General features: G+C 35.4%; 3 protein-coding genes across 4 annotated transcripts; 2 read left to right on the forward strand and 1 right to left on the reverse strand.

Annotated features, from left to right (window-relative positions):
- The first annotated feature begins 4024 nt into the window (after positions 1 to 4024).
- LOC125683341 (uncharacterized) lies at positions 4025 to 13004 on the forward strand. 2 transcript variants are annotated; one of them, XM_056139673.1, is made up of 5 exons: positions 4025 to 4688; positions 7645 to 8106; positions 9299 to 9527; positions 11415 to 11536; positions 11885 to 13004. In XM_056139673.1, the coding sequence occupies exons 1-4, from the start codon at positions 4200 to 4202 to the stop codon at positions 11456 to 11458; spliced, it is 1224 nt and encodes a 407-aa protein (XP_055995648.1). In that variant the 5' UTR covers positions 4025 to 4199; the 3' UTR covers positions 11459 to 11536; positions 11885 to 13004. The 2 variants fall into 2 exon arrangements, with proteins under 2 accessions (XP_055995648.1, XP_055995647.1); XM_056139672.1 differs by lacking the exons at positions 11415 to 11536; positions 11885 to 13004 and having other exon boundaries at positions 9299 to 10766.
- Positions 11888 to 13004, forward strand: LOC125683347 (uncharacterized). Its single transcript, XM_048924410.2, has one exon. The coding sequence runs from the start codon at positions 11949 to 11951 to the stop codon at positions 12891 to 12893; it is 945 nt and encodes a 314-aa protein (XP_048780367.2). The 5' UTR covers positions 11888 to 11948; the 3' UTR covers positions 12894 to 13004.
- A 228-nt stretch (positions 13005 to 13232) lies between these two features.
- On the reverse strand, positions 13233 to 15710 carry LOC125683344 (probable ATP-dependent DNA helicase RecS). Its single transcript, XM_056139674.1, has 2 exons — positions 15097 to 15710; positions 13233 to 14628 (listed from the first exon to the last, which is right to left on the reverse strand). The coding sequence occupies exons 1-2, from the start codon at positions 15519 to 15521 to the stop codon at positions 13746 to 13748; spliced, it is 1308 nt and encodes a 435-aa protein (XP_055995649.1). The 5' UTR covers positions 15522 to 15710; the 3' UTR covers positions 13233 to 13745.
- Between the last annotated feature and the right edge of the window lie 9913 nt (positions 15711 to 25623).

Genomic DNA, 25623 nt, shown 5'->3' on the forward strand with positions numbered 1-25623 from the left:
TAATTTCTGCAAAAAGAAAGAAAATGTGAAACACGTTTAGAAGATATCAGTACTTAGTACATGTGTATATTGTATTCTAATATAATATCAATATTATTTATTATACCCCCCGCAACAAGTTGTGGAGGTATACTGGAATCGGGTTGTCCGTCCGTCTGTAGACACAATGGTTTCCGGGCTCTAAAGCATTATCCTTTCCACCTACCGTCACCATATCATATATATGGACTACCAATGGGATGAAGATGTTCCCTATCGATTTTGAGGTCAAAGGTCAAGCGCACTGGACATCGAAGTAGTAATATGGTTTCCGGGCTCTAAAGCGTTATCCTTTCCACCTACAGTCACCATATCATACATCTGGACTACCCATGGGATGAAGATGTTCCCTATCGATTTTGGGGTCAAAGGTCAAGCGCACTGGACATTGAAGTAGCAATATGGTTTCCGGGCTCTAAAGCGTTATCCTTTCCACCTACAGTCACCATATCATACATATGGACTACCCATGGGATGAAGATGTTCCCTATCGATTTTGGGGTCAAAAGGTCAAAGGTCACGCGCACTGGACATCGAAGTAGCAATATGGTTCGGTTTGTCATGCCATTTGTTTTTTACACTCAGAAAAGAGGTAGTTTATACCTATTACCAACACCCTTTGGGATATTGGGGTAAGCGGGGGATATTCTTAGTGAGCATTGCTCACAGTACCTCTTGTTACAATTGTTTTGATTGGACAAAAATAAAGCTAAACGAGAATTTACACATTAATAAATCCGAAAAAACGATGTATTTAGAATACGCACTTGAAAACAAATAACGTAATGTTCGAAGACTCAGTGGGGAAACTATTCAATTTTTTAAATCACTAGGCACTGTCGGGTCGAATACAAGACGTATGTACATGTCCATTGATGTGATTAATAGCGAGGATTTTTGTGCACAAATTTAAACTTGCATTTAAACTGTAATTCGGTATTTATGTATACAGTAATACCAGCCTCAGTTTTAATATTATCTTTTTTTATGTATATATTGCTCTTTGTTTGATTTGATTTGAACATATTTTATTGTATGAATATACAAAAGGATTGGTTACAAGTTCTAGCAACTTAGACAACCTCTCCCGTATACAAATATATTATGCTATACATGTACAAATAAAGATTGTCGTACCACAGAAAATATAATATTAGTTATAATGTACAATTATGATAATATACAATATATGTTTAGGTTCATTTAAGTACATAATCAGGCATAACATGCAAAACATATTTTAAAATTATGATATATATGTCCAATTAAAATCTGTTAGAGTTCTTATTAAACTTCTGAACTGCTCTGAAAATATAAAAATTTACATCATTTGAAAAATATTCATTTCTCCATCATAAAAGGTGGGTATCGACAATAGCAATATCATTTAGCTGAAGCAGTTCATTGAAAAAACAATTTCTTGCTTGAGTGTATCTTTTGCATGCAAAGAAGAAATGATGGACATCTTCAATATGACCACATATACAATTTGGAGAGGCAATGATGTTTTTACGATAAAGATCATTATTTAAAATGCAAGAATGTCTTAATTTGGTATGAATAATATTAACATATCGCAGGCCAAATGAATAGTATAAAGGTGGTTTTGAGGGTGTTATTTTAATGTGTTTTTAAAATTTATCAATTGAAGTTATCTCCTTTATTTCTGTACTCAGCAAGTTCCATTTCCTAACTGTGTCGGGAATAAATGACTTTTTATATAATTCAAGTCTGCATCTAGAAAGTGTGTAGTCGCTAGAATTACGGGTACCATATGATGATAAATTTCTGCGAATATTTGGGCAAATTTCTTTCAGATATTGGGGAACTAAATTGTTATGGATTTTAAACATATTTGTTAATTTAGCTATTTGACTTCTATCAGAAATTGGTTCCCACCCTGTTTCAAAATAAAGTGAATCTATTGAGGCGAAAATTGGAAGACCAGTTACTATCCTGGCAGCCAATAACTGAACTTTTTCTAACTGGTGAGAATCAAAAAACCGCACATCCATCCCAGACTACAGAGGCATATTCTAATACAGGTCTAATAAAAGTTGTATACATTGTTGATAAGGTGTTTCTTCCTACAGTAAATTTTAACTTTTTTAGCAAACCAAGTTTTTTATACGCTTTATTAACAATGTTTTCAATATATACAGACCAGCTTATATCATTAGAAAAGGTAAAACCAAGGTGTTGTGAACAGTAACATATTCAAGCTGACATTGTTGAAACACTAGTTTCGGGGGGTCTACGGATTTTTTCATAGTAAAAAACATTGCTTTTGTTTTGTTAGAGTTAAATTGAATAAGCCATTTTTTAGACCACTTGTCTAAGATTTTTAGGTCACGATTAACCTGTCGTTCAATTACAGCAACATTATACGACGAACATTGAATAGAATTGTCATCTGCAAATAATCTACACATTGACAGCATACTGTCTGAAACATCATTAACATAAATAAAAAAAACAGAGATCCCAAGACTGAGCCTTGGGGAACACCAGCATGTATACTTCTTGTTGAAGAAAAAAGATTTATATACACCACCATTTGTTCTCTATTACTTAAATAACTTGTAAACCATTCAAGTATATTACCATGTAAACCATATATTTGAAGTTTGAAAAGAAGTCCTTTATGCCAGACTCTGTCAAAGGCTTTAGATAGGTCACAAAAAGCCATACAACATAATTTTCCCTCATCAATACTTTTAACAATGCTATGATACGTTTCTATCAATTGGTATACAGTAGAATGACCAGGTAAAAAAACCCGCTTGGTACTTAAAGAATAAATGATTTTTATGAAAATAATTATAAACATGCTTAAAGATAACCCTTTCCATAATTTGCTGACACAGCTTAAAAGTGAGACTGGTCTATAATTGGATGCTATAGATCGATCATCCTTTTTAAACAAAGGTAATACATGAGCCAGTTTCCAAGGATTTGGAAAACATTTATCAGAAAGAGATCTGTTGAATAATATACATAGTGGTTTAGATACAGCTTTTGCTCTATGTTTCAGCATTTTATGGCTAACACAATCAGGACCTATTGCTTTATTTACTGGAATATTACGGAGAACATCTAAAATATCTTGTTCATTGATAATAATATCACCAAGAGTATCGTTACACAACATGTACTTATCAAGTAATTTTACACGTGTATCATCGATATTTGAAATAGAGGAAAATACTCATTGAGTGCATTGATTTTTTCTAAATCGCTAAAAATAAACTTGTTCTCATTGTCCTCGGATATACATTGGATAGGCTCTTTTGTTTTGTTTTTATTGTTTTACATGTAAAGCGATTTAGGGTAATTGTCTTAATCAAATAAAGTGCTATATAAATGCATAATTCAATTTGGTGTTCCGAATGACAATGAACAGTGATCGCTTTGTGAACTGTTCAAGATCTCAAGATCGCAAAATTGTAAACAGAGAGTGAGCGAAAACCTTTTAAAGTACAACATTTCAGGGACTGTAGCACCATGCTTGAGCTGGGTGAGTCATTTTCCTCCCAACCTTACCAACAAATTAGTTGTCATGATTCCTTGGGCTTCCATAATTAACAATTTTGGGAGGGAAGATTCACAGGCCTTTCCCTTCTCATGAAAACAATGTGTGAATTACAGGATTACAATTTACAAGGCGTCAAGGAGAGGCGTTTGTGCATTGTCAAGTCAAAGACTAGTTCCTATCTCACTACTGACAAGTGGACTTCCGCTTTCATAATTTTTATAAGCATCATGTTAGAAAAATTTCCAACACGGGCTCAAGAATTACTTACGTACCTCAGACTAGCCACTATTTGGATATGATGAGCAATTTTGCCCCAGAATGGCTAGTCAGCCACAACTGCCGTGGGGCAATATTAACCAAGAATTGTGGATGTATATTTCTAATAGGTCAGAAAACCACACCCAAACTCATCAGAACCAAAGTGGTCATTTCAACCAGGTCATCGTCGGAAACCCACGGTTGATTACGCTTCGTTCCTCTCTCCATCACCCGTGGGTCCATTCATACCTATTCGCTCGTTCTCATGAATAATATCTAAAAATATTGTCCAATCAAAGTAATCGTTATAATAACGGAACTCTTCTGTTTTTAAAGGTAGCATTACTTAACTGCTACCACAGCAAATATGGCCGCGCCTGTAAAATATTGCGTGCTTTGCCAAAAGACCATCACTGACCGATCATACAGGTCTCTATCGTCAGCCACGAGTCAGGAACAGTACAAGGATGTGTACAAACTTATGTGCGTTCCAAGCATAAAAGGATTTGCATGTAATTCCTGTGCCAACAAGCTCAACCGCGTTCAAAAGCTCAACAACGATCTGAAAACTAAATTAATTAGCATAAAAGACGAACGAGATAAGCTGTTATCCACGTTGAAAGATATGACAGGTGTTCGAAGTCTTAAAGACAAACTGTCAACGCCTAAAGGGACAAAACGAGTGTTAAGTTCATTAAAACTCACCCCAACTCCAAAATCAAAAGTAAAAAAGGGTTTGTTTTTAAGTCCTAGTTCTTCAAGCAAAAGAAGAGTTGAACCTGTAAAGTGCCACGATGATAAAAAGATTGATGAGTGTACTCAAACGAAAGACCAGTCTGAGGAATTTGACGTGAAGGTAATTATTTTTTTAAAATATCATTTGGGGGGGGGGGGGGTATTTCTTTAATGTTCCATGATCTTTTGTCTGAAAATAAGAGGGGTGAAAATGAAGATTTAAAAAATACTTTCACAAATATCATGTTTAGCGTAATGTATTTGAACCGTGCAATGATTTCAATACATGTAATACATAAGATTTGTTTCTGTCATGTCTGTTTAAAATATCCTAGAGTAGATAAAATGTAATATTTTGATATTTCGTCATAATGTAACCATAGGTATGGAACGTTTAAACCAAGAAGGGTTGAATTGAAAGAACGCAACACTTAAAAAATTAAGATAAACAAGTTTATCAATACTTGTTAATCCTTCTATTGTTTTAAAATTGAAATGCAGGAATATGTGTGACAAAGGTAGAAAAAATCTCAACAAGTTGTTTTAGACGTTGAATTTAACTAATTTTCAGTATTTTCCTTTAATTTATATGTATGCTTCTTAATTCTAATATTTTTTGATAATTTTTATACGCCCGTCTTAAGACGGGCCGTATTATGTTATGGCCTTCATGTCCGTCCGTCTGTCTGTCTGTCCGTCCGTCTGTTAGCTTTTTCGTGTCCGGCTCATAACTTAAATACTATAAGGCCTAGAATAATCAAACTTTGTCAGTTGATACATCTTGGGTAGAAGGTGTGTCGCACATTAAAACCAGGTCGCTGTGACTTTTAATTAAGAAGATATGGCCAAATATGGTAAAACCCTGTCCGGCTCATAACTTGAAAACTATTTGATCTAGAATCATGAAACTTGGTCAACTTATGCATCTTAGGTAGAAGGTGTGTCGCACTGTACTTTAAGGTCACTGTGACATTTAGTTGAAGTGATTTTTTGAAAAAAGTATGTTATAATTGGTACAATCCCTACTCATATAAGAGTTTTATAGAAAACCTCATTCAAAAATGTTACATCAAGAAAACACATATTTTTTTTATGATATACTGTACAGCTTTTTTTTAGCCTATGTAATGTTTCCTTTGTTTCTAACAATAACATGAGAAATTCCGCTTGTCCCATGGGAGTAGCATGCAAAGGGCATTTTGACAAGACTAATTAATGAGTTTTGTGTAGAGCATCTCTGATCAACATGATCAAGCAGGTGTTATCTTTATCTCTAGGGAATTGGGCAGAGAGATCTTAGCCTCTTAATTGCAGATATACCAGAAATTATTTGTGAAAGTGAATTTGTTTGTTGTGGTTAGTCTTTATTTTCAAAATTAATTTGACATTGTACTATATAATTTTTAATTTTTTTTCTCAGCAACCTATATGCAGAGTATCATTTCTCACTAAGACAACAAATGGTTGCAATATGTATAAAGGCCTATTTTAATGATTAGTATTTTGATGTTTTGTTATTGTTCAGAAAAAAGATATACAATGAACAAAGCTGCAGATTGGGCATTTGTGTAAATCTGAACAGATGAAATAGTATTGCAATAACCATATTAAAAAATGTTAATTCAAGAAACTACACATTCTTCATTATATACACTGTACTATACAGCAGTATATAACAAACAAATTATTTCTTTTGTGTCAGTAACAAGAGAAATTTCCCTTGTCCCATGGGTGTAATTATCAAGCAATTCAGGAGGCATTTTGCTAACAGAAAAATTGCATTCTGTCAAATTACAGATTAATTAATGAGTTTAGAAGATTTCTGTTACAGCAATCTGATCAAGGAGGTGCTATCTATATCTCTTGCAATCGGGAATTGGGCAGAGGAATCTGGCCTTCTAATTGATCTGTCAAATTTTAGAACAGTTCTAATTGGTAGCCATTACTTTGAAAGTTAATTTGGTATAAAGCTTAAGAATTAATATGATATTGTAAAATATATTTTTATTTTATACCTCAACAACAAGGTGCAGATTGTCATGTCTCACTAAGATGACAGTTTTACAGTCTAAGAATAAACATAATGACTAATGTTTGATGTTTTATTACGCTGTGCATTGTTCTTCATTCCTTAAAATACAATGAGCAAAGCTGCAGATGTGCATTTCTCAAGTCTAACACAACCAGTTGAGAAATATATGATGTATTATTTTTTTCTAATTAATAACTACACCATAGGAGATGCCCCAGTGTTTGAAATAACCGTTTTTAATCTATATTTATTTATATTGACATCACCATGCATTTTTTACTTTTATACTTGAAGATTTGACAAAGGCAGATACTGATATATGTATTTTTTGATATGTTGAATAAATCAACCTTTTTGAGTACTCCCATTTATTGTAAGTTGTTTGCTTGGATAAAGGGCTATCTTGCACTTTAATCATTTCATTGAAAACATTTGGGAAAATGTTTTTATATCCTTTTAAAAATCATTAAGCTTACATTATCAATATTTGAAGCAATGTCACATGAGGCCATAAAGTGGGTAAGATTCTTAAAGGAAGGTTGACATTTGGTTCCATGCATACCTATCTCTTCATGGTGATATGTTCATGTTAACAATATGTGACGGGCGTATCATGTGCCGTGGCGGTGCACTTTATTAATGACTTACAACCCAGAATCATTAAAGCTTCCAAACATCGATCTACCAATTAATCAGACAATGAACAATTTGTAGCAAACCTGTTCTTACAGCATTGAAGTCCCTTTTATTGTTTACACCCACCTGTACAGGTATACAGACATACATGTACATTCCCTTTTGCATCTGTGTAAACAATAGCTTTCACACTTGTCGCTCCATTGACCACAGGTCGCCCTTATACTCACCACTCCAATGAGTCAATATCACCATTACAAAGTTTTTAATTTTGTTTTTATATATTTATTTTTATTATCTTTTTATTGGGGGGGGGGGGGCAAAATTATTGGGGCGACGACTGGCGCCCCTGAACTTATTTTACTTTGAATGGATTTTCTTATAAATGAACATTTACATCTTTATACAGATAGTAGTGAAGTACAGTGGTGTTGAAAGATTAAAGATTATCAAAGAAGAACACGAGCAGGCAGCTTTAAAGTCATTGCTGAATAATGCCTCACCTCGAGCAGTGCTGAAGAATTTAAGTTTGAATGAAAATTACAAGAAGGAAATGTTTGACATTGTTAAAAATGTGATACTAAATGAAATAAAACATATTTCAAAAAAGGATAGTGAAATATTCAAAGGACATGCATCCAACAATGAAAAACTTATAAAATTTGACTGGAAATGTACAAGTCAGCAGCTCCAACTAAAGGCACCATATCTGTATTCAGTATTTAGCAGTGTTGTTGGCTTGCAAAAGAAGAAAAACCTACCACAGATGCTTACATCCCTTGCTGTACTTTTGTATGGAAGATCACAGACCATTAACCAGTTGCAATACATACTAGGCTTAATTCTCCAGAAATGTGGCTTGAACAGAGAGGTATTATAAAATTTAAAAAGTGTTGTAAATGACATCTATATTTATAAATCTCCATGTGTATGTTATTTAATTGCTGTATCACAAGTATGACCTACAATCAAAAAGGCCTGCAGGAGGTAGTACTTTCGAGGATCCAGTGCTACATTTAGCCAGTTTGAATTTGGGTTGTGTAATGTATCTGGTAATTAAATTTGCATGAAATTGAATTAAGTGTTCGAATCAGATAAACTGTAGTTACCAATGTACAAGTAAATTTTTAGGTCGCCTGAGTAGACTTGCATGTAGGTCACATTTTGCAATTGTTTTGCATCCGTCGTCTTGCGTCTTCCGTCGTGAGTTAACAATTAAACATCTTTAACTTCTTCCTTGATAACTACCATTCCAATTCTTTTCAAATTTGGTATGAAGCATCATTGGGACAAGGGGACATAAATTTTAAATTTCCCCTAGGGCGTGACAAAAACTGCCCAAAATTTTACCAATTTTCAAAAATCTTCTTTACAACTACACATGTATGGGAAAAATTAAATGCATAGTAATGTAGAGCCTCTAACAAAATTGTAACTTTCATGATCACTGGTATAAGGGTTCTGACTTCAGGGTGGGGCAAGATTTGGCATATAGAATTTTTGTGTAAAACATTTTAATGACATTTTTAATGCTATTGATACTAAATTGTAACTAAATGGATATTCAGAATGAGCAGGTAGCCCTTTACCAAAATTGAAAATATGATGATGGGTCAGGCCCTAGGCCAAATAGTGAAAATATATTAAATCTTAGAAACTCTTCTTCTCTACTCCTATGTATAATTGAGATAAACTAAATGCATGATTATGATGTGCATAAAGCTCTCTACCTAAATTGTGAAATTTTAGGCTCCTGTGTATGGGGTTCAGGTCCTAGGGTGGGGCCAATATGGCCACATATAATGAAAAATGAAAATGTTTAAAAATACAATTAGGAAATGTTGATATGATTTATATCCTCTAAACTTCCATTTTCCTTATTCTGTAATTAAATATGAATTGTGTGTATTTTGAAATATCATGAATATGTGCACAAAAGACTCCATATTGATGCTTATATAGAAATTTGAGGCTCTGTATGGGCTGTGATACTCAGGTGACAGTTAAGGCCCATGGGCCTCTTGTTTGTAAGTTTAAAAAAAAAAAATACATCTGAATTTCAGGGAATGAATATCATTCATGACTTGGGAATAACAATTTCCCCTACAAGTCTACACAAGAAAACAAAAGAGCTTGTGAAGCAGCAAGAAAATCGACTCCATTCAATGATGACATCTTATGTTGAGGAGATTGAAAGCAGGCATGAGATGGGGAATGAAACTGCTGCAGAAGAACAAATGGATGCAGAGGAAGTTACATGTAACAAAAAGCTGAGACCAATTGAAATACTAGGTGACAATCTAGATATTACAATCACCCCTTCTAAAATGAGCTTGCAAAATCAAAAGAAAAGTTTACACTGGTTTCTAGTTTTGGTCAAAGAGAAACAAATCACTTTTGATGAATCCAAGGTCCCCTTTGATCCGCCTGTGGATTTCCCAACATTGAATGCTGTGAACTGGATCCCATCAAGTGAACAGTTGAATTCTTTAATGTCCAATTTCAAATTTCATGTGGCTAATGTTCTTATGCATTATGTTCCTTTTCTGCAGTTACATATTACAAATTTTCCCAAGTATATAGAGCACATGTATATGGACCAAATGAGAAAGAAATCTGTTTTTCTGAACTGTGATTTAGTAGATGCCAGTGAGAATAGCTCACAAGGAATGATAGAAATTCTCCAAAGAGTTCATCAACTTGCTGTTCCACATGTTAGGGAAAATCCTGAAAAAAATGTTTTGGAAAAGGTAGTTTTTGGTGGGGATGTCCTGACAAACGAAAGGGCATTTAGTGCTCAAGAAGCAATGCAGAACAGCCCTTCTGAGTATGAGTCTTTATTAGGAGTAATTCACAGACCAGAGGGTCTACATAGAGAGATGAACTTCCTTCTGGTATAATTTAACATCAGTTGAAAGCAGTTTGGAGTTTTGTTGAAAATTACAGTTGTTGTTTATTAAGGCCCATATTACCATTCCTTAAATTTTTGACTAATGAATACTAATAATAGATATCTCTAACTCATGACTGTTTTAGATGCTGTAGTTCCATGTTCAAACATGTTCCTCTAACACAACTATTAGCCACCTTCAGAGTTTTTATCCAATCCCCAAAATATAGTTTCTTTCTGGAGATTAATTCTAAAGGTACATGTAAGTAATGCTATATTTTTCTGTACTTTTCTCCCCTATATGAATAGGAATATTTAAGATTCAAATCCTGTTATTTCCAGATCCCCCCCCCCCCCTTCCCATTGATCTTTTCAATCATTGACCAGTACATTATAACTAATTTGAACATGGAACTGCAGCATCTAAAACAGTCATGAGTTTCCCGATAATGTTACCACAAACCCTAGCCAAATTGTTACCTTATTATAGTTTTTTAGCTCAAGTAAGCTTTTCTGATCACCTGTTGTCCGTCTGTCTGTAAACTTTCACATTTTAAACTTCTTCAGAACCACCAGGCCAATTTAAATTAAAATTGGTACAAATCATCTTTGGGTGAAGGGAATTCAAAATATCAGTTCAATTGAAGTGCCATACCCCTTTCAAGGGGGAGATAATCACAAAAATGCAAATATGGTTCAATCAAAAATCTTCTTTCCAACAATCAGAAAAACCAGAAAAGTTGGAATTTACATGGAAGCTTCCTGATATATTGCAGATTTAAGTTTTTTAAAATTATGGCCCACGGGTTAGGATGATGCCACAGTAGGGGATCAAAGTTTTACATGCTAATAAATATGAAAAGTTTTTAAATATGAATTATTGTTAAGATGACTCAGAGCGATGTGGCTCATGGGCCTCTTGTTTTGAAATGTTAATTTTGTGTTTGTTTCATTTTACATTCATATTTTTTGTTTCAATTATAGAAATCTTGTTAAAATATAGAGTAATTAGATTGATATAATTACTTCTTGCATTGTTTGGAATTTTCATGATACATATTTCATAATAATGCTGCATTTTTTAAAAACAAACCTGCCATTCAGGCTTTTGAAAAGGGCTATAAATGTAATATATAGTAGTTAATAATTTTTGAGCTCTTTTTGCCTTTGTAAAATTTTATAAAGTAACAAATAGAACCATTGGTTAAACAATCTGAATTTTTAAGCTACAGATATTTTGGTTGTTGCTATTCTTCTTTGAATAACCTTGTTCACTTTTCTTTGTGCAGGGAATTTATCAGCTCTTCTACAAAGAGAAAAGCAGTGCAGATAAAGGGTCTTTATACCAGTTGCGGAATCTGATTAATAGACGAAATGTTTCTGGCCCTGAAGAAGTCAATTCAAGCTACAGGTATTGCTAGTCATACATGTCACACATGTACTTCATTAATTTCTTGATATGACAATTCCTTTTATAAGTGTTAAAATTGGGTTGTTACATTCCAAAATATATACATTGCATCGAACCTGTAATATGTATTATCAGAATCATACAAAATGGATGAATTTTAGTAGTGCCTATTTTTAAGTCACCCAGGAGACCTATTGCCATTCGTCTTTATCCGTTGCATGTTAACAATTATATACATTTTTAACTTCTTGAAAACTACAAAAAGCTATATCCAGGTGACTGTTATGGCCTGTGGGCCACTTGTTAAAACTTGAAAGTTTGCTATTATTACTTTATTTAATTATTCAGAGCACATCATGACTTCATAACAGACATCACAGACTCGTACATTGTTGCAGCATTTCTAGATCTCATGCAAATGGAGGATTTGAGTTGTACACCTAATCCGATACCCTTGTTTTCGTTGATGTCTGATAATCAGAAAAATGAGTGGCTTCTGAATGCAGCAGAAAGAGTTTTGAATGAGCTGAAAGTAAGCAAAGTTTCCTTTCAGGATATCGTTGACGACATGGGGGCTCTGGACGGTGATGTAAATAACCTTGATGCTATGAAGTCTGCTGATTTCTTTTTATGTGCAGTATGTGGAAAACAATATCATAAAAGAGGCTGGCTTAAAAAACATCTAGAAAAGAAACATCATTGGAAATTTCATATTCCGAAGGGAAACTCTGTGTGTTACAATCCCATACAGACTTTTCTATTCATGTCTTTGCTACACAGAGACACCTGCGACTCGTATCGAATGGGTGATGGTGATAGAATCGTACGAAATGTGTATTTTGAGTGGTTATTCGCATCAGGACTGAAGCACTCAAAGTATAAAATCTGGCTTTTCAGAACTCTTTGCTACATTTATCTTCTAAGTCCTGAGCTGAGTTTCGAATACAAATGGAATATGACAGTAAATTTAAAAGGTGGAACTGGACAGTGTATTCCCAATGATAACTGTGTTGAGTTACAAGTGGGCAATATAAAGAGCCAGTTGAACACTCAGGGTTCTAACAAGTCATATAAGTCAGCAAAACAAATCTGTATGACTACTCAAGTCATTGATGCTGTAAAAGAGAGTCTTATGTCGTTCACAAAAACAGCAAGATCCAAAAGCAGTCGACCAGTGGTTGACAAGATGAAGGACATTGTGGCCGTTATAAACTGCTTAAGATCTAAAGACTTCGTTAAAGACTTAACATGGTCAAGTTTCCACAATTTTAAAGATCCAATCAGTGGTATTGACTGTAAAGATTTGCATGAGTGGATTTTTCATCAGAGAGAAGTTGCCAATCAGTATATGAAATAATGTAATGATACTTGAACATGTTAAGTGTTCAAAATATCAGAGTATAAATGGAGTAGATTGGGAGTTTACAACTAAGATTACATATATCTGATGTTAATAAATTGGTATTTACTCAAATGAAGGTTTATTATTTTTATTTTTATGACCAGTTTGTATAAAAGTACACACACCACTTTATATTACTCATCATGTATTGTTATTCATCACATACATGACATGCCACACAAATGAATGGGATCTAACTTCATCTACTACTGCACTTAAGATATTTTTGCTATGATTAAAAAGTGGTAAAATAAGGTAATTGGTTTTTTCCCTTGATATGAAAACAACGAACAATGACCACTAATGGCAATTTATTACCTCATGTACATCATGGTATGCAACTTAATTAACATGAAAAATTAATATGTAATTTGAAATATACTTATGTCAACAAGCAAGATTATTATGTTGATTCTTGTGACATACTTATCGTAACATTTGACTTATTTATATGAACAGAATTTTCTTGCATGTTCACACAATTATCTTTCATGTCTGCATAATCTGTAGAAAAAATGAGAGGGGACAGAAATATACCACAATTTTTCAGAAGGGTTTAAATAAAATGGACATATTTTCCATATATAATATTTTGATTATACAAATAACCTGAGATAGAAAATTCTTCATATCACAAATATTTGGCAGATATCAAAGGTCAATATTGAAATTTCGTCCAACTCTGAACTACAGTATAAAAATAACAGCCAAAAATTTAATGCTCTTTTTTTACACGTCAATAACTTGACAAATACTGAACATTACTAGTAGTCTTTCAGACAATATTAAATGGTTAAATACAAGCAATTAGAAAGAATCAGTATCACTTTCACTCTCAGAGTAATCAGAAGATGTTTCTTGTAGTTCCTCATAATCCATGAATGAATGTTCATAATCATTACAATTGTCTTTTCCGCATGAGCAACTAGCATTACATATATCGCAACATAAATGCTTCACTCTGTTTTCTGCTGGATCATAGTTGTACGCAGACAACATAACTTGTCTCCTGCACTTATCCGAGTTATCAATGTACTTTTTCATATCATCATCTAAATTTTTGCATTGTCTTGAATTATAAAGTAATAAGGCCATTGCTGTTTGTGAACCATCTCGTCCTGCTCTACCTAACTGCTGTACAAAAGAATCCATATCCTTTGGTGGACCAAAGTGAATTACATTGTTTACACCTTTAAAATTAACCCCCATTCCTGCAGCACTTGTTGCAATCAATACTCTTATTTTACCATTTTCATCCTGCATATCCTGTTTAATATTTTCTTTTACAGTTTCAATTGTTTTTGAATGATACATATCAATGTTCTGAGTTTTTTCCATCTTAAATGCACTAAATACATCTCCACATAACTTGATAGAAGGACAAAAAATAATATAACGTTCACATAGCTCTTTTTTTTCCTTCAATAATCTTACTAAAAACAAGAATAAATCTGCTATTGGTATTGTACTTTTGACCTTTTTCACAAAGAGTTTAATATTGTCTCTATCAGGATTGTCAATCAATTCAAAGCAATCATTCATGGCAAACTTTCTCTTCAGGTCAGATCTAGCTGCCTTGTTAGCAGTTGCAGTTATCAGTAAAATAGGGCATTGAATCAGGGATCGTATTTCTCCAATTTTACCATACCACACTCTGAAAGGTTCATCACCTCTGCAACCACTTTCTCCCCTGAAATAAAAATAGAAAACTCTTCATTTTGCAAAACTTGCTCATGGTTAACAGGTCCAGCACAATCTCTATCAGCTGTTTATTAAGCTATACAGCTTTATTTAGCCTTATAACTTTATAAAGCTGTTTTAAGCATCTTTGACCGTGGAGAACTGATCCCACTGTGTACTGTTTGACCACAGGGATCAAACTCTGGTCCAACCGGTGAGAAACGAGTGTGTTAAGTACAGTACTTGGACACCCATAGCTTAATAAAGCTATAGCTAAATAAAGACAGTCATTGTGCTGGATCTGGTTAAATTATGATACACTAAAGCTCATGAAACAACAGTACATTTTTAAAACAATTACATATAAATGCTAATATTGAATTGGACTCCTTTGATATTGAGTACAGGTTATTATTATAAGTGCACATGCTTAGAGGATGCTTGTTCTCTCTCTCTCTCTCTCTCTCTGAAAACATACCATCGTAAAACAGTATGGGCCTCGTCTACAACAATCAATTTGAAGTGCTGGCTCCTGGTCACCATTTCACGCCATTTCGTAACGGATAAAATCGCTTCCGGAGAGGTAAATAAAAACTGAAACTTCTCATCTGTTATTTGATCATCTTCTTCTGAGTTTCTTCCGATGTAGGTCGCAGTAAATCCAAGTGACATCAAAGACTCGCACTGCTCTTTCATTATTGAAATCAGAGGGGTTATCACTAAAACATTGCAGGGATTTCGATGTTTTTCAGTCCACAACAATGGGAAAGCTTGATAACATAAGCTTTTCCCGCCCCCTGTCTTCATTGACAAATATACATCTCTTCCTTCTAACAACTTGTTTATGGTGTCTTCTTGGAAATCCTTTAATTTGCTTATTCCGAACCGTTCAGCAATCGCCATTTTGAATTGTATACCGAAATTGGACTGAAAGCGTCTTTTTGATTGGACGAATTCGCTCAGGGTATACGTAAAGCGCCCAATCAAATTGCCTCATGAATTATTCATGAGAACGAGCGAATAGGTATGAATGGACCCACGGGTGATGGAGAGAGGAACGAAGCGTAATCAACCGTGGGTTTCCGACGATGCAACCAGGTAAACCGTGCCGCAGTCTTGTACTGTAATCACTACGAGAGGAGTAAGTTGCTTTTCTTTCCCGGGTGCAGGTACAAGCATGCATGCAGTAAGTGCGGACACAACCATCCAAGCATTACATCCTCTGTAAGCAACGGTTCCATATATTCTTTGGGAGCAACACCAATTGAATTTAATGATTTATACAAGCATTTGGAAGGATACAGGGACGGCAAATTTATTTGGGAAGGTTTTTTTTATACATGGTTTTAAACTTCAGTATAATCTCCCTAGCCTTAATTTCAACAATTACTTAGCTAACAATAAAATTCACAAAGTTACCTTAAGACGCGATGCTGGCCCCTCTAACTTGCCACCATTCCCCAGCTTGCAAGTTTATCCATTAAGCTTGGTACCCCAAAAAGATGGTGACATGCGACTCATACACCATCTGTCTTACCTTGAAAATGCATCTATCAATCATTACGTCGACTGAATGCAGGGAAGTTGCAGCCCTGTAAACAATAAAATTCGGGCACAATTGTGTGGTTTCGGGACAGGCTGGCATTGGAAAATTTAATAAGTCTATCGCATTACCAAAACAACATTGAAAATGCCCATGCCCTTGCTTCGACTCCAACCCAAGTTTTGTCACCCATTGTGATAACACTGAAAATTTACAGATAAGCAGGACAGGACATTTCGTTGATTGATTAAATATTGTTTAACGTCCCTCTCGAGAATATTTCACTCATATGGAGACGTCACCACTGCCGGTGAAGGACTGCAAAATTTAAGCCTATGATCGGCGCTTATGACCATTGAGCAGGGAGGGATCTTTATCGTACCACACCTGCTGTGACACGGGACCTCGGTTTTAGCGGTCTCATCCGAAGGACCGCCCCATTTAGTCACCTCTTACGAAAAGCAATGGTGTACTGAAGACCTATTCTAACCCACCATGGGATCAGGACATTTGGATGTATAAATGTCACTGTGAACGTTTGAGAGTATACCCACGTGTGCGCATGTGTTAATTCAATTATGAACTTTTCTTATTATGTATGACATTTACTTTCAACTAGGCTAATTTAAATACAATGAATGCATGAATAAATGAAGTTATCATGTTTAACGTTGTAAAAAAATAATAATAATGTATATATTAATAGAATAGTCTTAAGATCCATTACCTCGCTCTCTAGAACATATTTACTGCTAATTATAATATTTACTATTTTTAATTTTATCGACTAATGAAAAAAGGGTTATCCCAAAATTATGACAACTTCCGTCCACCTTTCAGCGGTTTTTTTCGCATTTGAGAAGCAGTAGACGATGTTTGACGGTTGATTATAGCCGATAAATGGACTTTCTTTCCAGTTCATAACGGTAGGGGTCTAATTATCCTATTATATCGAAATTTTCAAGCGATGCAGCTGGTAAAAAGAAAATCAAGATGGCGGCATGATATACCTGAATATTATGTTTACAAGAAGACAATTTTTTAAATTATAGATATTTAAAACGTCGAGCGCCTGTGGTTTAACCCATTTTAATCGCAACACGCGGCCGAAGTTCGCTTGTTGCGATTAAAATGGGTTAAACTTTATTTCTTGTTCGCTTCAATCTTTCGCCTTAGACATCCTATCAAATCCCTATCACAATGAAACATGCATTCCTTACCTTTACATAGTGTAAATCCCACAGTAAAAAACAAGAGGTACTGTGAGCAATGCTCACTAAGAATACCCCCCGCTTACCCCAATCTCCCAAAGGGTGTTCCATACGATGAAAAAAGCCGTTAAAGAATTTAAATGGAAACCATATTGCTACTTCGATGTCCAGTGCGCGTGACCTTTGACCTTTTGACCTCAAAATCGATAGGGAACATCTTCATCCCATGGGTAGTCCATATGTATGATATGGTGACTATAGGTGGAAAGGATAACGCTTTAGAGCCCGGAAATCATATTGCTACTTCAATGTCCAGTGCGCTTGACTTTTGACCCCCAAAATCGAAAGGGAATATATTCATCCCATTGATAGTCCATATGTATGATATGATGACTAGGTGGAAAGGATAACGCTTTAGAGCCCGGAAACCATATTGCTACTTCGATGTCCAGTGCGCTTGACCTTTGACATTTTGACCCCAAAATCGATAGGGAACATCTTCATGCCATGGGTAGTCCATATGTATGATATGGTGGCTGTAGGTGGAAAGGATAACGCTTTAGAGGCCGGAAACCATATTGCTACTTCAATGTCCAGTGCACTTGACCTTTGATCTTTTGACCCCAAAATCGATAGGGAACATCTTCATCCCATGGGTAATCCATATATATGATATCGTGACGGTAGGTGGAAAGGATAATGCTTTAGAGTCCGGAAACCATTGCGTCTACAGACGGACAACCCGATTCCAGTATATCCCCCTGTGGGGGGGGGGGGTATAAAAATTGCCTATTTTTGAAGCCATTGCAAATAGCCACCATTTCATATTTACCTTCAAAACACTGAATGATCGATTGTGTCTTGTTTAACGTCCATCTCGAGAATTTTCACTCATGGATACGTCACCAATACCGGCCACAGGTGCTAAGCCCGAACTCTGTGATACCATAAATATTGAAAGGGGTCTAACTGACCTAGATCCAAATGCCTTTAAAAAATTGGAAACTAAGTGCGGTATGCGTAATTTGCCGGTCTCCTTGCATAGATGAATGATTTGACTACTTGTTTGCCAAATTTCGAACCACAGGTTCTTAAAATAACAGAGATAAAAAAAAATTCACATCAAATATACGCTAATTACTTCCTCATACTTTAATAAAGTTCTCTATGTTCGCCGTATCTGGGTCGCTTATTTTACAAAACATCAACTCCAAACTTTATCTGCCATTTTGAGAAACACACTAAGACTCGAAATACCTCAAAACTTTAGAGAAGGGGGAAATGGGTAAAATAATCTAAATGAAATAAAATGAACAAAACAAACAATTAGGGAAGCCAAAAAATAATGTTCAATTTCCTTCTCTAGGTGCAATATCACAAGAATAGTGTTTTGATCAATTATAAGATATTTGAGATTTTAAGTATATCAGGTCTTTAGTGCTTTCATTAAAATGGCTGATCTTGTCAACAGTTGATGCTGCTGAGGAAAAAAAACAAGTCGTGTAAAGTTTACAAGAACATTATTAAAGTATGAGGAAGGAAGTAGCGTATATTTAATGTGATATTTTAATTGATAGGTTCGATTATCTTCCACACTAGTCTGAATTTCGCTGCTGTCATAGGCAAGATTGATTGATTGAATATTGTTTAACGTCACTCTTGAGAATCTTTCACTCATATGGAGATGTCACCACTGCCGGTGAAGAGTTGCAAAATTTAGGCCTATGCTCGGCGCTTATGGCCATTGAGCAGGGAGGGATCTTTATCGTGACACGGGACCTCGGTTTTTGTGGTCTCATCCGAAGGACCACCCCATTAAGTCGCCTCTTACGACAAGCAAGGGGTACTGAGGACCTATTCTAATCCGGATCACCACGGGATGTCATAGGCAAGAAACCAGTGACCTGGACCGGTAAATGTCCTAGTAAAAATAAACAGGTGAAATCGAGATAACGATGACGTGTATATCTGTTATTATAAGAACATGTGGCTTGAAATTTGGCATGCAAGGAATTAAAACATTAATCTATGGAAGGAAACCGACAAATTGCCCACATCGCACCTATTTTCTGATTTTTTAGGCATCTGAAGCGAGTGAGTAGTATTTTATCTGGGTCAGAGTTAGACCCCTTTCTATATTTGTGGCATCACAGAGTTCGGGCCCAAAATGGGCTTAGCGCCTGTGATACCGGCGAAGGGCTTCAAATTTAGGCCCATGCTCCAGCCATTGAACAGGGAGGGTTCTTTAGCGTGCCACATCTACTGTGACACGGGACATCCGTTTTTAAACGGGAAGGCAACCCAAAATCTTTTTACATAAATGATAGGATTAATTATATGATAAATATTTGTCACTATTCTGTTGATATACGGCCTAGATAAGCTTCAGTGCTAATTTGAAACATGATAAATTGAAATTCCCGCCATCTATAGGGGCTGCCATGATATGGAAAATAATTTTTTAAGTCACACCGTCTGTTCCGGTTTTGATGAGATTCTAAGATTATCAAAGATGTGCATGTGATAGATTGATGGCTTCCTATCAATATGGTAATTGCACTAATGCCAAGTGGAAATGGTAAAAAAGTGGGTTTTTTTTTCGAAATTCCTGACCCAACAAAGTCATCTGAAAAGAAAAGACTTTGTAAACTGTGGATCCATCATTTGCGTAATGACAAGTTGAGGTTCGAGACATTTGTATGAAGAAACATACCGTCTGTCTGGTCTGCGACTCGACTGAACGTCTTTTTGCGAAAGAACGGACTCAAATCTGTACGGCTCCAAACTTAACAGTTCGTGACTTGTCATGTTTACAGTGCTGCTGATGAAATAAACTGGAACCGGAACCGACGGTATGACGTCATGAAAACTTTAATAGCCGCTCTAATAGCGGCAGGTAATTTAAATCACATGATAGATTAATATTGATTTAATCGTTTAGCAGGGATTTTAGTTGTTAAAGACTGTCATTTACGATATCAGTAAGTAATATTTTATTCATAAAAGCAACAATGTGGATAGGGTTGCCTTTCCCTTTAATTAAGGTCATTTCCGAGGACCCGTGGGATTCGAACCCCGGCCTTTCCGCATGCGGGGCGAATGCTCTACCTCTAGAGCACCGCGGTGGTTTCTTATGATTGATTGTATATTGCTTAACTCGATAATATTTCACTCATATGGAGACGTCTCCATTGCCGTTGGAGGACTGCTAAATAGCGCTTATGGCGCAGGGAGGAATCTTTATCGTGCCACATATGCTGTGACACGGGTTCTCGGTTTTTGCGGCCGTCTCATTCGAAGGACCAACATTTAGTCGTCTCTTACGACAAGTACCTTAAATCATTTTAACCCATATCCCCACGGTACTATGTTATATTGTGAAAGAATATTTCTTATAACTATATTTAATTTGACATACATGTTATTGTATTAAAGTCCCGTGGGGATCCGGGTTAGAATAGGTCCTCAGTACCCCTTGCTTGTCGTAAGATGCGACTAAATGGTGCGGTTCTTCGGATGGGACCGCAAAAACCGAGGTCCCGTGTCACAGCAGTTGTGACACGATAAAGATCCCTCCCTGCTCAAAGGCCATAAGCGTCGAGCATAGGCCTAAATTTTACAGCCCTTCACCAGCAATGGTGACGTCTCCATATGAGTGAAATATTCTCGAGAGGGACGTTAAACAATTTACAATCAATCAATATTGTATTAAAGCTCGTGCACATAAATAATACAATATTTGATGTTGGACGAACAACGACAGCTAGGCCACAGGTGCTTGTTTCATCGACTTATTACATAATATAACTTGCGAAGTTTATGAAACAAGCGCCAGTGTGGTTCATGAATGCCCTACAATAACATGTAAGCGAACATTTTAGAACCCTTCCATTAAGTGAGACACGCCAGTACTCAAACAAACCAGGTAACATTTTCCCATTAATTTAAAGGGTTTGAGCTGAAAATTTTCAATTTTTATTTTACATTTTCACTGTTTACAATACTTAACTAAAGTATTTCTAATGGTCAACTAAACTTTGAAGAGCAGTTGTTGAGTTACAAGTGAGATACAGCACTCACAATTCTTTGTAATGTAAACAAGGCTCATGCCATGTTTTTGTTTACATTAGACTCTTTAATAGAAAATAGCATCTTTAAATCAAAATGAGATGTGCCAAACACTATAAACTATTTAGTTGTGTTCAGAATTAACTTATAAATTGAAAAAAATCTGCTTTCAACGAAACCTGTACTAATATATTTAACTTATGTAAACAAAAACATGGCACGAGCCCTGTTTACATAACAAAGAATTGTTAGCTCTGTATCTCCCATGTTCATCGACAACTGACATTTGAATTTTTATTGACCATTAGAAATACCTTAATTAAGCATTTTAAACATTAAAAACGGAAAATAAGATTTGAAAAGTTTCACCTCCATGCCCCTTTAACAATGCCGCAAAGCACTAGTAGGTTACGGAGATCGTGGAATGTATATAATCACGCGGACAGACGTCTTCATAGCCATGGATTTCAATAGAAATTATGTACACTGTATATTCATTTCTGGATGGAATAGCATTAAGTAGGAGTAATGGCTCTTTTGAAACATGAATGAAAATATAAATACCAGCCAAAACTCGTATATTCCTTTGAAATATAATCGCCTAGTTGGGTAGTTCAGTAGGTTAACATGTAGACGGCTGATCTGTAGATCGTGGGTTCGAGCAGGGGTTTTAATTTTTCAGATTACTTTCTAGTAAAACTATAATTTATTAACTAATAAGGTAAATGTGAAAGTTTTCAATTTCTGAATATTATTGTGCATAACTACATATTCTCCACTTTCCATCCATATCGAAGGCACCGTGTAATTCATGGACTGGAGTTATGGAGTGGAGTTTGGAGTCAAATTTTGGAGTCTGAGATTTTTAAAAAATATGAATGGAAAAAGACGTTCAAGAATTAGCATTAGTTTGAAAGTCTTCAATATTTTTGTATGATTGTTGGCTGCTTCACATCTGATTAGTAATTCACAGGAACAATGACCCAGTTAAAATTTATGTTTCTGACACTTAGTCAGAACTTGGGAAAATTAAACCAGAAGTGAATAGATAGACATGATACTGACGAAATAACTACGGTTCTTTCAAAATATTTTGAACATAATTAATCAACAGATTTAGTCTGCCTTACTGGTTGTTTAAATGCAGTTTCATTAGATGTGTTAACAAGCCTCTCAAGAGCTATTAGGTTCAGAGTTTATAGCAAAGAAAGCAATTTTTCGGTGTTACACCTACCGTTTTTCATAAAATTTTAAGAATATTAATTAATTAATTTTTAAAGCTATATATGGCGTATCTGAGCTTAAAAAATGATATGAAATTGAGCGTAGATATACATGGTATATGTTATGTACGCTAAAATTAAAATTATCATCGATTTTGAACTCGGTGAACCTCTTGTTTCTATAGTTAAATTGACATTCAACTTTTCTGTTGAATCTTAATAAGATCCGCCAGGCGCACGACTGCGGGAAAATACAGAATTAAAGCCATGATGGAAGAATGTACATAATATTGTTAATATAGCATAATTATACCCCCCGCAACAAGTTGTGGGGGGGGGGGGTATACTGGAATCGGGTTGTCCGTCTGTCTGTCCGTCCGTCCGTCCGTCCGTCTGTAGACGCAATGGTTTCCGGACTCTAAAGCATTATCCTTTCCACCTACCGTCACCATATCATACATATGGACTACCCATGAGATGAAGATGTTCCCTATCGATTTTGGGGTCAAAAGGTCAAAGGTCAAGCGCACTGGACATCGAAGAAGCAATATGGTTTCCGGGCTCTAAAGCGTTATCCTTTCCACCTACAGTCACCATATCATACATATGGACTACCCATGGAATGAAGATGTTCCCTATCGATTTTGGGGTCAAAAGGTCAAAGGTCAAGCGCACTGGACATCGAAGTAGCAATATGGTTTCCGGGCTCTAAAGCGTTATCCTTTCCACTTACAGTCACCATATCATACATATGGACTACCCATGGGATGAAGATGTTCCCTATCGATTTTGGGGTCAAAAGGTCAAAGGTCACGCGCACTGGACATCGAAGTAGCAATATGGTTTCCGGGCTCTAAAGCATTATCCTTTCCACCTGCAGTCACCATATCATACATATGGACTACCCATGGGATGAAGATGTTCCCTATCGATTTTGGGGTCAAAAGGTCAAAGGTCATGCGCACTGGACATCGAAGTAGCAATATGGTTTCCGGGCTCTAAAGCGTTATCCTTTCCACCTACAGTCACCATATCATACATATGGACTACCCATGGGATGAAGATGTTCCCTATCGATTTTGGGGTCAAAAGGTCAAAGGTCACGCGCACTGGACATCGAAGTAGCAATATGGTTCGGTTTGTCATGCCATTTGTTTTTTACACTCAGAAAAGAGGTAGTTTATACCTATTACCAACACCCTTTGGGAGATTGGGGTAAGCGGGGGGTATTCTTAGTGAGCATTGCTCACAGTACCTCTTGTTTTCTCTTTACTTCTCTCCATATCTCCCTATCTCTTCCTCGCTTTTCTCTCTAAATCTGTTAAACTGCTTGTGTTCGCTGGTCTACCCCTCGTTTTCATTGTTCGCCATTATTGTTGATTGCCTAGATATAGTCTCGTGGGATCAAATTAAGGCGGAGTTATTCAAATATATTATTTTTGTGGAGTCGGTATAAATAAATCGGTTATTGTTTTAGATTTTTTATATCTTTGAAACACGATTGATTTAAATTGTGTAATTAACAGAAAAAGTCCTATCTTTATAGAAAATAATAAAAACAAATAGAAAGATCTTTTTCATTTGGTTATCTGAACTTATCAAAAATATATTTAAAATAAGTTATACACTTATACCACTACATAGTAGTGATAGTCCACTCCCTCCCTCAAAAACTTGCACTCTTGCATTCCTATTCTGTAAGCATTCTCTCTCTTGTGCTAACCTAATAATTCTAACAGACAGATGCAATGTAAAATATCTTCATTAAAATGCTGCCTGAGAACAACAAAATCAGCCACGGGTCATATCACACCTCCAGTCAATTAAAGCAAAGTATTTATTGTTTTTGAAACAGTTTATCTTTATTAAACATTGAATAAACTGTCACAGTTTAAGATAGTACACTAATTGACAATGAAAGCTCTATTAGATTACATTAACTCATAGATAATTTTCTAAGTGAAAGCCCAGAATCCTTACACCCTGAGTAAACTGTGAACAATGACCGTTTAATTTTGATCTATGTGACCTAGTGTTGGGTTAACTTAGTTTTCCGCAGAACAACATGAGTCACCAATATATTGAATGCATAGCAAAGGATATTATTTAAGTAAATGTATATGTGAATTGATAATCTTTTTAAAGTGCCATGTTAAGAAACCAAGTTGATAGTTGCATATTTAAAGTAAACGAGAGAAAAATCATTGAATAATCTTCCTCAATATGGATTATATGGAAATGCATATAAACCATGGAAGTAGCTATTTGAACGAATTTGCAAAAATCAAACAACCTTGTAACATTTTATTAACCTACATTGTACAGCTGTGTGGTCAAAAAACCTATACAAGTTTTAGCAGACATAACAAAGATGTGACAGAAAGATAAAATTTAGTTTAGGGGTTTTATCACCTTCCAATTATGTGTTGAAAGCAATGGTGGTCATTATTTATGTAACAGTTAAATTTGATTAAAACATAGAATAAACTGTCACTGTTTTAGGTAACATACTAATTGAAAATGAAAGCTCTGTTAGATTACATTAGCTCATAGAATTGTTTTCCAATTAAGTGAAAGGTCAGAATACTTCACACCCAGTTTCAGAGATGCTGATTAAACTGTGAACAATGACCGTTTAATTTTGGTCTATGTGACCTAATGTCGGGATAACTTGGTTCTCTAAAATCCAAATCATCTGGGGCCACAGAGGGGTAAATGATATTAGCACATGCAATACAAAATTAGATTCCATTGAACACTACTTCTATTAACAAACAAAACCACAAAAGAAATTAATTTAAGTTTTTGCTTGAAAGCAAAAATTAAACTAAAGAAAAGAGAAAAAACAGACTCCAAAATTTGACTCCAAACTCCACTCCATAACTCCAGTCCATGAATTACAAGGTGCCCTCACATCGAATTTATCTGGTGTGTTATGTCTCTTTCATATATAGTTTTAT

This window comes from Ostrea edulis, chromosome 6 (assembly GCF_947568905.1).
Source record: "Ostrea edulis chromosome 6, xbOstEdul1.1, whole genome shotgun sequence".
Taxonomy (NCBI): domain Eukaryota; kingdom Metazoa; phylum Mollusca; class Bivalvia; order Ostreida; family Ostreidae; genus Ostrea; species Ostrea edulis.

What these genes read in the sequence shown, in the direction of transcription:
- LOC125683341 (XM_056139672.1), top strand. Translation starts at nt 4,200, where the DNA reads ATGGCCGCGCCTGTAAAATATTGCGTGCTTTGCCAAAAGACCATCACT. An exon ending in CTGAGGAATTTGACGTGAAG is followed by an intron (nt 4,689 to 7,644) that starts GTAATTATTTTT and finishes ATCTTTATACAG; the next exon opens with ATAGTAGTGAAGTACAGTGG. An exon ending in AATGTGGCTTGAACAGAGAG is followed by an intron (nt 8,107 to 9,298) that starts GTATTATAAAAT and finishes TCTGAATTTCAG; the next exon opens with GGAATGAATATCATTCATGA.
- LOC125683344 (XM_056139674.1), bottom strand. Translation starts at nt 15,521, where the DNA reads ATGGCGATTGCTGAACGGTTCGGAATAAGCAAATTAAAGGATTTCCAA. An exon ending in GCCCATACTGTTTTACGATG is followed by an intron (nt 14,629 to 15,096) that starts GTATGTTTTCAG and finishes TTTTTATTTCAG; the next exon opens with GGGAGAAAGTGGTTGCAGAG.
- LOC125683347 (XM_048924410.2), top strand. Translation starts at nt 11,949, where the DNA reads ATGCAAATGGAGGATTTGAGTTGTACACCTAATCCGATACCCTTGTTT.